General features: G+C 43.3%; 1 protein-coding gene across 2 annotated transcripts in view; it reads right to left on the minus strand.

Annotated features, from left to right (window-relative positions):
* sh3pxd2aa (SH3 and PX domains 2Aa) overlaps positions 1 to 16,979 on the minus strand; it is a 434,682-nt gene that overhangs the window by 391,526 nt on the left and 26,177 nt on the right. For both annotated transcript variants that reach the window (XM_052027259.1, XM_052027258.1), the window contains exon 2: positions 6,142 to 6,222. In XM_052027259.1, the coding sequence (XP_051883219.1) occupies positions 6,142 to 6,222 (81 nt within the window). The remainder of the gene's footprint in view (positions 1 to 6,141; positions 6,223 to 16,979) is intronic.

The following is a 16,979-nucleotide window of genomic DNA, read 5'->3' on the forward strand; positions in this document are numbered from 1 at the left end:
CATAGATACGATGAATGTACACAGTCTTTTTCCCAGGGTTGGGGAACCAAGAAGTAGAGGACAGAGTTTCAGGGTGAGGGGGGGAGATTTAATAGGAACCCGAGGGGCAACTTTTTCACCCAGAGGGTGGTCCGTAAATGGAGTGAGCTGCCAGAGGAAGTGGTTGAGGCAGATACATTCACAACATTTCAAAGACACTTGGGCAGGTACATGGATAGGAAAGATTTAGAGGGATTAGGACCAAATCAGTGGAGAGTCACCTGACCTGGTGAGATTTTGTTTCTTTCCCCATTTTGCTTGGAGCTTTTTTTCACCCAGCAGACACAAGTGCGTAGGCGCAGGTAGCGGCAGCAGCAGGAAGAGAGCGGAGAGACACCTGACCCAGAGAGTTTTTGTTACTTTCCCCATTTTGCTTGGAGTTTTTAATCATAAAAGGGAGGTAGTGTCTAGCAGAGCAGCCATCATTGGAGCAGCTATCATTGGAGTGAGCTTGAGTTAGAGTGGTAGTTCAGTGGCTTTGACTCAAGAGGCTTCGACGAGAAGTGGCTGAGGCAAAAGAACAGGTAAGGAGGGAAAGTTTGTCCTTTTATTGTTGCTGCTGTGGCTTTAGTTAGTGTAGGCAGGATGGCAGATATGGCAATGGAATGCTCCTCCTGTAGGATGTGGGAATTCAGGGGGTTTGATGGTCTTCCTGATGACTACACCTGCGGGAAGTGCAGCCAACTTCAGCTCCTGGAAGACCGGATTAAGGAGCTGGAGTTGGATGAACTGAGGAGCATCAGGGAGGCTGAGCGAATCATAGATTGCACTTTTGAGCAGGTGGTTACACCCAGAGGGCAGGATTCAGGTAGTAGATGGGTGAGTGCCGAGAGAAGTAGGGGGAAGAAGAAGTCAGTGGAGGGTCCCCCTGTGCATACCTCTCAGCAACAAGTATACCCCTTTGGATACTGCTGAGGGGGATGACTTATCTGGGCAAGGCAGCAGCAGCCAGGCCAGTAGCGCTGTGGTCGGCGCTGAGGCTCAGAAGGAAAAGGAGAAGTCAGGCAGAGCAATAGTCACAGGGGACTCGATAGTCAGAGGGACAGACAGGAGATTCTGCGGCCGCCAAAGAGACGCCAGGATGGTGTATTGTCTCCTGAATGCTAGGGTCCTGGATGTCTTGAAACGGTTGCAGAATATTCTTAAGGGGGAGGGTGAGCAGCTAGAGGTCGTGGTGCATATTGGTACCAATGATATAGGCAAGAGAGGGGTAAAGGTCCTGCGAAATGAGTATAGGGAGTTAGGAAGGAGGCTGAGGAGCAGGACCTCTAAGGTAGTAATCTCTGGATTACTCCCGGTGCCACGAGCTAGTGAAGGAAAGAACAGGATGATAGCACAGGCAAATGAATGGCTGGGGAGATGGTGCAGGGGGCAGGGTTTCAACTTCTTGGATCATTGGAACCTTTTCTGGGGAAAGGGGTGACATGTACAGGAGGGGAACCAATCTCCTGGCAAGGAGGTTTGTTAATGCTACTGGGAAACATTTAAACTAGCTTCGCAAGGGGATGGGACCCGGAAAGAGAAGTCAGTAAGTGAGGGAACGGGCAGGAGGGCTGATGTCAGGGAATGTAGTATTAGACAGATTCCTGATAACAGATGTAATGGGACGAATGGTTTGAAGTGTTTGTATTTTAATGCTCTGAGTATCATGGGCAAGAGTGATGAACTTAGAGCATGGATCAGTACATGGAACTATGATGTTGTGGTCATTACAGAAACTTGGTTGAGGGAGGGACAGGAATGGGTGATCGATGTACCAGGGTTTAGAAGTTTTAGGAAGAATAGAGAGGGGGTAAAAGAGGGCGAGAAGTTGCAATACTAATTAGAGACAATATATCAGCTGCACTTCAGGGAGACATAATGGAGGGCTCAGATACAGAGTCTATATGGGTAGAATTCAAGAATAGGAAGGGTGCAATCACTCTCTTGGGGGTGTACTATAGACCTCCCAATAGCTACCGGGACATTGAGGAATGGATATGCAAACAAATTAGGGAAATGTGTAAACATTACAGGGTTGTGGTCATGGGAGACTTCAACTTCCCTGAGATAAATTGGGTCCTTTTTAGTGCAAGGGGGTTAGATGGGGCGGAATTTGTTAGGTGTATCCAGGAGGGGTTCCTAAATCAATCTGTTGACAGTTCAACAAGGGGAGAGGCTATTCTGGATCTAGTGTTGAGTAATGAGCCTGGCCAGGAGACTCACCTATCAGTGGGTGAGCAATTGGGGAACAGTGACCACAACTCACTAACTTTCAGGACAGCTATAGATAAGTAAAAGGTATAGGACTAGCAGGAGGGTTTTAAATTGGAGCAGGGCAAATTAAGAAGACATAAGGCAGGAACTAGGTAGAGTAAACCGGGAAAACCATTTTGCTGGTAAGTCCAGGTCAAGTACGTGGAAGGTGTTTAAGGATCAAATACACAGAGTACAGGAGAGGTATGTCTCGATTAGAAGGAAGGACATGAATGGGAAAATAAGGGAACCTTGGATGTCCATAGAAGTATTGAACTTAGTCAAGAAGAAAAAGAACAAGTATGTAGAGCTTCGGAAGTTAGGATCAGACAGAGCACATGAGGACTATAGAGAAGCAAGAAATGAACTCAAGGAAGGAATTAGGAGAGCCAGGTGGGGCCATGAAAAGTCTTTAGCAAGTAGGATTAAGGAGAATCCAAAGGCATTCTATACCCACGTCAGGAATAAGAGGATGACGAGGGAAAGGGTAGGACCACTTAAGGATAAAGAAGGGAATCTATGTTTGGATGCAGAGGATGTGGCTGAAGTTCTAAATGAGTATTTCTCTTCATTATTTACCCAGGTAAGGGACATCAAGATGCAGAAATTGGAACTGGGGGCGGAAGCATGTTAGGGTATTTAGAGGTCAGGGAGGAGGTAGTATTAGAGCTCCTAAACAGTATTAAGGTGGATAAGTCCCCAAGGCCTAATGGGATATATCCCAGGTTATTGAGGGAGGCAAAAAAGGAAATTGCTGGGGCCTTGACCAGTATCTTTGTGTCCTCTTTGACCACAAGTGTGGTGTCCGATGACTGGAGAGTGGCTAATGCTGTTCCTCTATTTAGGAAAGAAACAAGGGAAAATCCGGGGGACAATAGACCGGTGAGTCTCACATCAGTTGCAGGGAAATTGCTGGAGAAAATTCTTAGAGATTGGATTCCAGATGATCGTATATCCTATGGCTTGATTAGGAAAAGCCAGCATGGCTTTGTGCACGGCAAGTTGTGCCTTACTAACCTGGTTGAGTTTTTTTGACAGGGTGACAAGAGGGATTGATGAAGGTAGAGCTGTGGATGTCATCTATATGGACTTCAGTAAGGCATTTGACAAGGTCCCACATAAACGGTTAATCAAGAAAGTTCGGATGCATGGGGTCAGTGGAGAACTGGCTGTGTGGATCCAGAACTGGCTTGCCTGTAGAAAACAAAGGGTGGTGGTTGAAGGGACCTACTCGGGCTGGAGGCCTGTGAGTAGTGGTGTTCTGCAGGGATCTGTACTGGAACCTCTGCTGTTTGTGATGTACATAAATGACCTGGATGAATATGTTGATGGATGAGTTAGTAAGTTTGCAGGCGATACCAAGATTGGTGGAGTTGTGAATAGTGTAGAAGACTGGCGACGGACACGACGTGATATAGAACAGCTGCAGATGTGGGCAGAGAAATGGCAGATGGAGTTTAACCAGGATAAATGTGAGGTGTTGAACCTTGGTAGGACGAATGTCAGGAGGCAGTACACTCTTAAGGGCAAGACGATTAACAGTGTGGCAGAGAGACCTTAGGGTGCAAGTCCATGACTCATTGAAAGTGGCTGCACAGGTAGACAGGGTGGTTAAGAAGGCTTATGGAATGCTTGCATTTATTAATCGGAGTATTGAGTATAGGAGTCAAGATGTTCTGATGCATCTCTATAGAACTCTGGTTAGGCCGCATTCAGAGTACTGCGTGCAATTCTGGTCACCTCACTATAGGAAGGATGTCGAGGCTTTAGAGAGGGTGCAGAGGAGGTTTACCAGGATGCTGCCTGGATTAGAGGGCACGTGCTATCAGGAGAGGATGAACAAACTTGGTCTCTCTGGAGCAGTGGAGGCTGAGGGGTGATCTGTTGGAAGTGTATAAAATTATGAGGGGCATAGATAGGGTGGACAAGCAATATCTTTTTCCCATTATTGTGAGATCCATTACTAGAGGGCATGCATTTAAGGTGAGGGGGGGTAGGTTCAGAACAGACGTGAGGGGCACGTTTTTTACTGAGAGAGTGGTAGCTGCCTGGAATGTGTTGCCAGATAGGGTGGTGGAGGCAAATTCATTGGGGGGCTTTTAAGAGGGGCTTGGATGAGCACATGAATGAGAGGAAAATAGAGGGATATGGGCATTCTCTAGATAGGAGGGAATAGATATGTGGGCACAACATTGTGGGCCGAAGGGCCTGTTCTGCACTGTACTGTTCTATGTTCTAAATGCAGGCAAATGGGATAGATTTGATGGTAGTCTTGGTCGGCATGGACAAGTTGGGCTGAAGGGCCTGTTTTCATGCTGTATGACTCTTCTTTCAGACCAAAAACTGACTTTCAGATTTAAAAATCCCTCACTGCCACCCCAACCAATCTACTCACCTCCGACCAAAGATGTTCTCTCAAGTTACTTCCTGTTACTTTTCCAATCATATCCAATCCATCAAAATTGGTATTGCCTTGATATCACTAAAGAATAGTTGGCTTACTTCTCTGGTCAGTTCGTTTAGTCTGCCTTCTTTTCTAAAATCTCCAAGGCTAAAGATCAGGTTTTTTTTCCTGCTTTTAGTACACTAAGGTCACTTTGTATTTCTCAGCACTCTTCCACTTGCCATATATTTTTCTCATGTCTTGTTTTCACTCCCCAAATACATTGCTCCTATTTCTCTGGAATGAATTCGGTTTGCCACTTTTGTGCCAAATGACAGCTTCCTCCAGACTTTTTTCAATCAACCACCTCACCTTTTTGGTTTAAGCATCTTAATTGTGGCTCCTACATTTGGTCTGCAGCACTGTCATAAAGCACAAAAAGCAAAACATGCAATACCAAGCATTTTGGAACCCCACTGCAAACAGTCTTCCAATAACTAAAACAACAATCAACTATTTCTCTTTGATTCTTGCCAGATATTCAATTTTGGATCCAACTTCCACTTTACCTTGAACTATAAGTGTTTTCACTTTCACGGCCCGCCTGCTTTCTGGGACCTATTCAAAAATCTTGCTGAAATCCACGCATATTACTTTGTGCACTATCCTCATCATCCATGCCATCTTCTCAGGAGTTCAATCATGTTGTTGAGACACGACTTTCACCTAACAAATCCACTGACTATCCTTCAATAAACCCTAAATGATAATTTATATTTTCCCTCAATCTTTTCCAATAATTTGCACACTACCAACGATAAGTTGACTGGACATTAATTATTTTGATCCATTCCTTCCTCTTTTTTTAAGCAAGTTCTCAAGGTTGGCTTGATCACAACTTCCTCTGATTTGTCCTCTATTGTTTTGCTCTGTCCATTAATATTCTATTATCTTAGCTAATTGATGCTCTGTTGGGTTTATTGAGTGACAATCCTATATGGCACATACAAGCTTTTCACTAGTTATTTCAATATCATACATGGAATGACAAGTATTGCCTATTCTTCCTTCCAATATAGCAAACATCATCTATGATTGTTCTGACAACTTATTTTGCAATTTCTGAAGCACATCCTAAGATTCAGCCAATTCATCTAAGTTAGCATGACCTTCAAATATGACTAATGTAAGTTCAGTATTGAAGAAATAGTTAATTTCAGTCTATATATCAAAGGGAATGAATCTACCATCCCGGAATCAAATCTTGCTTCATGCAACCTAATGAAAGACCCACATTTTTCTACAGATTTACATTTACAATTAAAAGCATTATTTTGCTTTGTACTTAAAGACAGATTAGAACTGGTATGAAAATTAGAGCCCCTAAAGAAAATACATTTGTAGAACACTGATGGTCAACCTCAGAAAAACTGCAGCAGTCAGTAAATCTAAACGAGGAATTAAACAGAATAAAACAAACATACCTGCAGGTCAAAAAACTTGCTGTAACGTCTGTAGATTACATCTGAAGTATTATCTGACCAGTTTACTTGGATAACGTAAACCTGCAGAAGTAAAATGAACTTTTTAAATATATAAAAGAACATCTATTTGCAAAATAATTTCATGTGGAGTACACAGATTTATTGCTGTCATCCAAACCATCTTATAAGCACAGTACCACCTCCCCATCTTTGAAGAATCTGCTTACTGTTCCAACCAAAGCAACAGATTTTGAGCTCAAGAGAAGCAAGGAATATGGGGATCTAGCAGGAAAGCATAATATGCTCTACATTTGGTATACAAACTATATGCCTTCCCAAGAGCAAATAATTGAAAAGAGATACATTGGTGCACACGTTCTGGCCCTGCTGCTCTTCATTTAGCCACCACTGCGACAGTCTCAGGAGAGTGAGCTTCACAATTGGTTGGAACAAAGTATCCTTTTTGTTTAATATTCATTCATGTGGCCATGACTGGCAAATCTTGCATTTTCTGCTCATCTGTAAGACAAGTTTTTCCACTGTACCTCAGCACGTGACAATAATAAACCAATACCAATAATTGCAATCCTAACTCTAAGTGAGTGACCAAGCCCTTTCAGACAAACACACAATTATGTCTGGAGTAACATGTAGATCAGACTAAATAAGGATGGCATACATAGAGTCATAGTGTCATAGAGCAATACTGCAGGGACACAGGCCCTTCGGCCATCGAGTCCATGCCAACCAGGTGCCCACTCAGCTAGTCCCAATTTCCTTCATTCGGCCCATATCCGTCTAAGCCCTGCCCCTGCATGTACCTATCCATGTACATCTTTCCCTAAAAGATGTTAATGAACCAGATGAGCCCCTAACAACAAGCTAATATTTTCATGGCCACCATTGCTAATGGTAATTTTTTATTTCAGATTTGAATAGTTATATTTGAATGAGTCTCTGGACCCCAATTACTCGTCCAGTAGCAACCACTTTATTCCCATATCTTTTCTTCTGCAACATACAGATTAGCACCATGCTTACCGCAAGCTGCAAAACTCTGTGATTCTTCCTCACGACAAATATGTAGGAGAATATCTCTGGGACATAATCAAAAACATTATATACAAGCCCAAATGGAATTCAGGAAATGCTAGGTTTTCTCAATCCAGGCCACAAAGACCCCAGAGAAATTAACAACAGTGCCTCATTGCCAGTGTCCCTTAAAGGCATCAAATTTGAAACAGCTTGCTGCTTTGATACAGTACCAACAAGTAATGTTGCTACAGAGTATTCATCCCCACCCCCCAGCTCACGTATCTATCCCAAACAACCACAGGAGGTGCAACGCCTACTCTTTTACCTCTTCCCTTCACCAACTAGAGATCCAAATAGTCTTTCCAAGTGAGCAGCCATTCACTTACAACTCTATAGCTCGCACTTCTTCCATTCTGGTGTATTGCATTTGGCGCTCTCTATACTGAAGGAACAGAATGTAGATTTAGTGACCACTCTGAAGAACAACTACATTGTCTGCAAATGTGACTATGAGAATCCAGATGTCTGTAAATTTATTTTTCCATCCCATTCCCACCCTGACCTGTCTGACTGTGGCCTTTAGAAAACATAAACACAGAAAAGTGAAGCACACAAACAAGACATTGGTCACGTCTGCACTGACCATGATGCCAGATTAAACTAATCCCATCTGCCTGAATGTAGTCTAAATCTCTCTATTCCCTGCCTGTTTATGTGCCTGTCTGACTGCCTCTAAAATATTACTATCATATCTGCTTCTACCTGGCAGCATGTTCCTAGCACCTAGCACTCATGTAAAACAAATGAGTCTTGCACATCTCCTTTAAACATTCCCCCCTCTCCTTAAAATTATGCCCATTAATATTTGAGATTTCCACTCTGGGGAAAAGATTATGACCCTCTATCCTATTTATGCTTCTCACAACCTTATAAACTTCTATCAGGTCTCCTCTCAGCTCCATCACTCCAGGGAACAATCCAAGTTTGTCTAATCTCTCTTTATAGCTAATACTCTCTAATCCAGGCAACATCCTGGTAAGGCTGCACCCTCTCTAAAGCCTCCACACTCTTCCTATAGTGCTACGACCAGAACTGCACACAATGCTCCAAAAGTGGCCTAACTGAAGTTTTGTACCGATGCAGCATAACTTTTCAACTTTTATACTCAATGTCCCGACCAGCACATCCACTTGTGTGCCATTTTCAGGGAGCTATGGCCTTGCACCTCAAGATCCCTCTGTACATCAATGTTCCTCAGGGTCCTGCTATTTACTATACATTTTTCTCTTGCATTTGACCTCCCAAAATGCAACGGCTGACACTTGACTGGATTAAGCGTCATCGACCATTTCTCTGCCCAGATTTCCAACTGATCTATAACCTGCTGTATTCTTTCACAACCTTGCTCGCTATCCACAACTCCACCAATTTTCATTTGCAAACTTACTAATCAGACCACCTACATTTTCATCCAGATTATTAATATCTATTACAAACAGAGATTTCAGCACCGATCCTTGTTGAACATCACTGGTCACAGACCTCCAGCCAGAAAAGTACCCCTCCACCACCACCCCCTGTCTTCTATGACCAAGCCAATCTTGGATCCCATGTGACTTAATCTTCTGGACCAGCCTACCATGAGGGACCTTGCCAGATGCTTCACTCCTTCACAGTAAGGAAGGCAAATGCAATGTTAGCATTCATTTCGAGAGGACTAGAACATGCTGAGGCTTTATAAGGCATTAGTCAGACCACTTTTGGAGTATTATGAGCAGTTTTGGGCCCCATATCCAAGGAAGAATGTGCTAGCATCGGAGAGGTCCAGAGGAAGTTTATGAGAATGATCCTGGGGTTGAAAGGGTTAACATATGAGGAGCATTTGATGCCTCTGGGCCTGTACTCACTGGAGTTTAGAAGGATGAGGGGGGGATCTCATTGAAACCTACCGAATACTGAAAGGCCTGGATAGAGTGCACATGGAGAGGGTGTTTCCAGTTGTGGGAGAGTCTAGGACCAGAGGGCACAGCCTCAGAACAGAAGAACATCCTTTTATAACAGAGATGAGGAGGAATTTCTTTAGCCAGAGGGTGGCGAACCTGTGCAATTCATTGCCACAGATGGCTGTGTAGGCCAAGTCATTGGGTATACTTAAAGTGGAGGTTGATAGGTTCTTGATTAGTAAAGGCGTGAAAGGTTACGGGGAGAAGGCAGGAGAATGGCGTTGAGAGGGAAAAATAAATCAGCCATGATCGAATGGCGGAGCAGACCCAAAGGGCCGAATGGCCGAATTCTGCTCCTATGTTTTATGGTCTATATCCTGCCCTGGTTCCCAAATGTATCATTTTGCACTTGTCTGAGTTAAATTCCATTTGCCAAGTCAACATGATTTTATGAAAGGATTATGTTTGACAAATATGATAGAGTTCGTTGAGGATATAACAAGCAGAGTCAGCAGACGGTAACCTGTAGATGTAGTATATTTGGATATCCAGGAGGCATTTGATAAGGTGCCACATAAGAGCGCAATGCACATAAACTATAGCATTGCTGAGCATGAAGATTAGTTATCAAATATAAAACAGAATGCTGAAACAAAAGGGCCTTTTTCAAACTGGAAGAATGTACAATAAAACTCTGTCAATCCAGCAAGCTCAGGACTTTAGTGGTGCCATACTAGCAGATTTTCCAGACTACCAGGTAGTATTTTGTTAATAAACTTCTAATTCACTTTTTAAAAGATGTTACATAATAACATTTCAGTGAACCTGTTAAGCTTAAAGGGAGGGTGGGGAACAGAACCAGGAAAGCCTCAAGTGAGGGGAAACAATCGAACCAGGTGAGTTTAAAATGAACACGGGAACTGACAATCCAGTGAGTGGATAGGAAGTGCAGGAATCAGGGCCCCAGGAACCAAACCCCCAGCATCTGGACAGAGAGCACAAGAAACTGAGCCCCAGAGAGTGGACAGACAGCATGGGAACCAGAGTCCCATCGAGTGCACAGAGAACACAGGAACCAGAGCACCAGCGAACGGACAGAGAGAGTGGATGGGGAGTGCAGGAACCAGACCACACCTGGAGTATTGTGTTTAGTTCTGGTCGCCTCATTATAGAAAGGATGTGGAAGCTTTCGAGGGGGTGCAGAGGAGATTTACCAGGATGCTGCCTGGATTGGAGAGCATGTCTTATGAGGATAGGTTGAGTGAGCTAAGGATCAGCTACTGGCCTTCAATTATATGCTATTTATAATAATGACCTAGAGGAGGGGGTAGAATGAAAAGTATCCAAATTTGCCAGTGACAAGAAAATAGGTGGGAGAGCAACAGCATATAGATAGGTTGAACGAGTGGGAGAAAACCTGGCAAATGGAGTTTAATGTGGGAAAGTGTGAGGAATCAAAAGGCAGATTGTTATCTAAATGAAGAGATATTGCAAATAAATGACATATACAATAATCTAGTTTTCCTTGTGCATGAAAAAATTTAGCTGGCAGGTGCAGCAAGTAGTTATAAGGGTAAATGTAGTATTGGTCTTTATTGAAAGGGGTTTGGAATTTTGAAGTAGGGATGTATTGTTACAACTGCACAACGTGATGGTGAAATCAGACCTGGCGTGTTCTGCGCAGTTTTGGTTCCTTGTATAAAATATATACTAACATTGGAGGTTATTAAGAAGAGGTTCACTGGTCTAATCCCTCAGATGAGAGGACTGTCCTATCACAAGCAGCTAAAGGAGTTGGATCTTTATCGTTTGGAATCCAGAAGAATGAAGGGTGATCTTATTGAAATACATAAGATCCTAAGGGGGCATCACAAGGGAGATGTCAAGATGTTTCCTACTAATGGGAGAGTCACAAATGAGGGGACATTTTACTAAGATAAGGGGGTGTAGGAATTACTTCACACAGAGGGTGGCAAATCTCCAGAATTCTCTGATGAGGACTGTTTAGGCTGAATCACTGGAGGTACTTAAAAGAGGAGGCAGATTTTTTTTAATGATCAGGGAATTGAGGGTTTGGGGAACTGACACAGACGAGTTGAGACCTGGGCAAACCAGCCACAATCAAATTGAATGACCAAAAGGCTTGAGGGGTCAGGTGACCTACTCCTCCTATTTCTTCTGTTCTTGTGAGCGGGCCATTTAGCCCGTCAAGCATGTTCTGCATTCAGTACCATCTTGGCTGATCCTATCTCTCTCTTGATGCTTCTATCTAGAAATTTATCTAAAATATATTCAGCGACTTGCCCTCAGCTGCCTTCTGTGATGGAGAATTCCACAGGCCCACTAACCTGAATAAAAAAATTCTCCTCATATCAGTCCTAAATGTCTTACCCCATATTGTGATCCCTTTCTAACTTCAATTAAATGGGAAGGTTTCAAAAGCTGGGATTGCTTTATTTGCAGCAGAGATTAAAAGGAGAGCAATTTTGATAACATAAATATGGAGAAACTTTCCATAAGCATTAATCAGGACAGAGATTTGACATAATTACTTCATGATGTTTGATTTGAGGCATCGCTTAATATAACGCCATTACATGATGCATCACATTTTGTGCAGGTTATTCGAAGCTCATTTGTGTAAAACGTTCCTTGCTACTTGTCACCAGTTCAAACCAACAGATGGAATGGCTGCTGAAACAGTACTTCAGAAATATGGATTTATTACAATTGGTTGGTTTACATAATACAATAACATGCTACACAGTTAGAAACTATATTTAAATTCAGTGCAGGCTGAAGATGCCACATAAACAAGACTAACTGCACCATGAAACAAGCAGTTGATCAAGGTGTGACATTAGGCAACATCTGGAGTTTTGCATGTTAACAGATTTCCCATTGTAACTGCTTCCCTTTCCTGTTGTAGCTCTATGTAAACAATGTCACGAATTTTTTTCTATATAGAGACCTAACACAAAGCTTACTTCCTTAAAGCACAGATATAACCATCTCAGCCTGTGCATAGTTATAATTCTCTAAGGAGGTAGATAATAAATTTTTTTCTATCTCACCTTAGCTTGCAATCTGAGCTAATTTTTTGTCCTAATCTTTCAGTTCTACTTCCACTAAAAGGTTGACTTCACAATTTCACCTGACATGTTACCTGGCATGGTTAACAATTCTCAATGGCTAATGATGCTGGTGACAAGCTTTGCTTCTGTGAAGAGCTATGCTAACCTATAAAGTTCATTTTCTTTATATAGCGCAATGTCATTTTTCTTTGATAACAAGAGATAGAGGAACATACATGTAGGCAAACAGAAGAGAGATGTAATTAAATAGGGTTATAGTACTAGGGGATTTCAATTTCTCAAGATAAATTAAGACTGCATGTGTATAAAAGGCACAGAGGGGCAGAATTTTTGACTTTTGTCCTGGAGAGCTTTTGATATAATATGTAGGTAGACCAGTGTGGGAAAGAGTATCAGTGGACCCGAGAAATGTCGCAGTTAAAGTGCAGGGAGTATCAGTCAGTGGGAGAGCATTTTGGAGATAGTGACCAAAGCTTTGTATATTTCAAAGTGGTTATGGAAAAAATTAGTGATGGACCAGGAATAAAGATCTTAAATTCAGGGAAGGCCAACTTCATTAAAATAACAAACAATCTACTGGAGGAACTCCACTTATCAAGCAGCATCTGTTGGGGAAAAGGAATTGTTAATGCTTCAGGTCGAAACCCTGCATCAGACCTGAGTGTTGAGAGGGAGGATAACCAGTATAAAGACGAGAGGGGCAGTGGTCAGACAGGGGCCAGTCAGTGTTGGTGGACCAAGGGTAGGTGAAGAATGACAGCCAGATGGAGCCAGGTAGGGGGAGGAGTAGAGTTGGGAGATAGAGACAGGTGAATGATAGATGGAGGCAGGCAAAATAAAGCAGATTGTGTGTTGCTCCAGATTCCAGCATCAACAGTCTTATGTCTTAATTAATGAGACACCAGACCTGGCAAAGGTAGAATGGGAGAATCAACTTGCAGGTAAGTCTACATCTGCACAGGGGGAAGCAATCAAAAGAGAAATAGCAAGAGTTCAGGGCCAATGTGTTTCTGGAAGAGTGAAAGCCAAGAGTAAAAAGTACAGGGAATCCTGGATGTCAAAGTATATTAAGGGCCAGATGTGAGAGGCCTGTCAATAGCATACAAAGTGTAGGGAGGCACTCAAAAAGAAAATTAGGAAGGCAAAGAGGGGTCACAAAATATTACTCCTGGACAAGATTAAGATAGTCTGAAGGCATTTTGTAAGTATATTGAGGGCAAAAGAACAACCAGGAAAAGAGTAGGGCCTATTAGGGACAACAGGGGCAATCAGTGCATTGAGCCAGAACGTATGGGCGAGGAGTTAAATGAATACTTTTCACTGGTGTTCGCAAAGGAAATTGACTTTGTAGTGGGAGGATTCAGTAAAGGGAAGGGTGAAATAGTAGTGCAAGTCTCCATAAATAGAGGTACCCAATGCCTTAGCAGGCTTAGGGTGGATAAATCCCCAGGGTTGGATGAAATTTATCCCAAGCTGCTGTGGGGCAAAAGAAGAGATTGCTCGACTCTGACCTAAATTTTTAAATCTTTGCTGGCCACAACTGAGTAACAGATGACTGTAAATTTGGGCCTTCCTTTCAAGAACGGCAGCAGGGAAAGGTCTGGCAATTACAGCCCTGTGGGATTAATGTCAGTAGTAAGAAAGTTATTGGAAAAATTGAAGGACAGCATTAATAATCACTTGGAAAGGCAGGGGCTAATCAGAGATAGCCAGCATGGCTTTGTCAAGGGTAGATCCTGTCTGATCAATCTGACTGAACGTTTTGAAGAATAATAAAGTATATTGATGAGGGCAGTGAAATAGATGTGGTTTACATAGTCTTTAGTAAGCTACAGAGGAGATTGGTCCAAAAGGTTAGGGCCCATGGGATCAAAAGCAAGTTAGTAAATTGGATCCAAAATTGGCTTGGCAATAGGAGACAGAGGGTGATGGTGGAGGATTGTTTTTGTGACTAGATGGCTGTGACTAGTGATGTTCCACAGGAATCAGTACTGGGACCCTTGCTGTTTATAATATATGTGAACGAGTTGGATGTGGCTGTAGAAAGCACGATCAGTAAGAGGATCAGTAAGCAATATAGTAAATATTATTATATTAACAGAGGGGCAGTGATGGATTTCGGGAGTATGAATGAGGCCAGAACATACACCTAGGGAGTATTTAAAAATAGAGGGACCTTGGAGCGCAAGTCCAAAGACCTTTGAAGGTGGCAGCACAGGTAAATAACATGGTTAAGCGGTATATGGGATACTGGCCTTTATTAGTTATGGAACTGAATACAAGAGCAGGGAGGTTATGTTTCAACTTTATAAAAACTGGTGAGATCTCAAACAATCTGCTGAAGATTTTAGATTCCTGATGCAAGGTTTTGACCTGAAACATTGACAATTCCTTCACTCCCACAGATGCTGCATGACCCGCTGAGTTCCTCCAGCAGATTGTTGCTCCAGATTCCAACATCTGCAGTCTCTTGGGTCTCCTTTGATGAGACCTCAGCTGCAATACTGTGTGCAATTCTGGTCACCACATGAGGAGAGGGTGCAGAGGAGATTCACCAGGATGTTGCCTGGGAGGGAGTGTTTCAGTTATGGTGAAACCAGAGAGGCTAGATCTCTGGAGCAGAGGAAGTTGAGAGGGAACATGACTGAGGTATATAAAATTATGAAGGGTAGAGATAGGGTAAATTGCATGAAACCTTTTCCCATGTCACAGGCTAGGGGACACAGATTTAGCGTAAGGGATAAGAGATTTAGAGGGGATCTGACAGTCACATTTTTCTCCCAGAAAATGGTGAGCATCTGGAACACCAACTGAAAGAGTGGTGGAAGCACAGTCACTGACAGCATTTAAGAAGTGTCTAGATGACCACCTGGATCACTTAGGTATAGAAGAGATTTAAGATTAAGATTTCTTTATTAGTCACGTGTACATCGAAACACACAGTGAAATACATCTTTTGCTTAGAGTGTTCTGGGGGCAGCCCGCAAGTGTCGCCACACTTCCGGCGCCAACATAGCATGCCCACAACTTCCTAGCCCATACGTCTTTGGAATGTGGGAGGAAACCAGTGCACCCGGAGGAAACCCACGCAGACACGGGGAAAACATACGAACTCCTTATAGACAGTGGCCGGATTTGAACCCGGGTCGCTGGCGCGGTAAAGCGTTACGCTAACTGCTACACTACCGTGCCTGCCCTAAGGCTATAGTCCAAGTGCTGAAAGATGAAATTAATATGGATGGGTGCCACTGATCAGTTCCAATGTGGTGGGCCAAATGGCCAGGTTCCGTACTGTAAGACTCTGTGACTCCTCTGAAATGTGGTTAACGGTGCTAAATAAAATGGAAGTCATTTCTGCAACTGTCTCTGCAAACTAATCTTTTTCACTGTAGCTTCAAATACTTGAGCAATAATCAACAACATGCACTGACCACATGGGTTTTTAGAGTGGCACTCCTGGCATTTGGATTTGGCCGACCATCCTTGAAAGAATGTTAACCTTCTGTAAGACCATAAGACACAGGAGCAGAATTAGGCCATTCAGCCCATCAATGTTCCACATTTTGATCTTAGGGTTCTTGATAGGTTTGTCCCACTGATGCAGGGAAAGGACAGTGGGGTGAAGGAACCATGGTTGACAAGAGAGGTGGATCATTTAGTCAATAGGAAAGAGGAAGCGAAAATCAGACAGGGCTCTTGAGAATTATAAGGTAGTCAGGAAGGACCTTAAGAAGAGACTTAGGAGAGCTCGAAGGGGACATGAGAAGGCCTTGGCGAGTAGAATTAAGGAAAACCCCAAGGCGTTCTACATGTACATGAAGAACAAGAGGATAACTAGGGTGAGGGTAGGACCGCTCAGGGATAAAGGGGGAAAACATGTGCCTGGAGGCAGAGCAGGTAGGGGAGGTCCTTAATGAATACTTTGCTTCAGTGTTCACCAGGGAGAGGGACTTTGATGAATGTGAGTCAGTGCAGAACAGGCTAATCTGCTGGAGCATGTCAAGGTTAAGAAAGAGGTAGTGTTGGAGCTTCTAAAAAACATTAGGACAGATAAGTCCCCGGGGCTGGATGGGATATACCCCAAGTTACTACAGGAAGCGAGGAAAGGGATTGCTGGGGCATTGACAGTGATCTTTGCATCCTCCCTGGCCACAGGATGGTATCAGAGGATTGAAGGATGGCAAATGTTTTTCTGTTGTTCAGGAAAGGTAATAGGGATAATCCTGGGAATTATAAACCACTTGAATCTTATGTCAGCGGTGGGCAAACTACTGGAGATTATACTTAGGGACAGCACTTACGAGCACTTGGAGAAGCATCGTCTCATTAGGGAGAGTCAGCATGGCTTTATGAGGGACAGGTCATGCCTCACGAGCCGAACTGAGTTTTTCAAGGAAGTGACAAAACAAATTGATGAAGGTCGAGTGGTGGATGTGGTGTATATGGATTTTAGTAAGGCATTTGACTCGGTTCCCCATTGTAGGCTCATCCAGAAACTGATGAGGCATGGGATCCATGGAGACTTGGCTGCGTGGATTCAGAATTGGCTTGCCCACAGAAGGCAGAGAGTGGCAGTAGATGGAGCATACGCTGCCTGGAGGTCAGTGACCAGTGGTATTCTGCAGGGATCTGTTCTGGGAACCCTGCTCTTTGTGATTTTTATAAATGACTTGGATGAGGAAGTGGAGGGGTGGGTTAGTAAGTTTGCAGATAACATGAAGGTTGGAGGTGTTGTGGATAGTGTAGAAGGTTGTCGTAGGTTACA

Source organism: Pristis pectinata, chromosome 12, assembly GCF_009764475.1.
Source record: "Pristis pectinata isolate sPriPec2 chromosome 12, sPriPec2.1.pri, whole genome shotgun sequence".
In the NCBI taxonomy this organism is placed as follows: Eukaryota; Metazoa; Chordata; class Chondrichthyes; order Rhinopristiformes; family Pristidae; genus Pristis; species Pristis pectinata.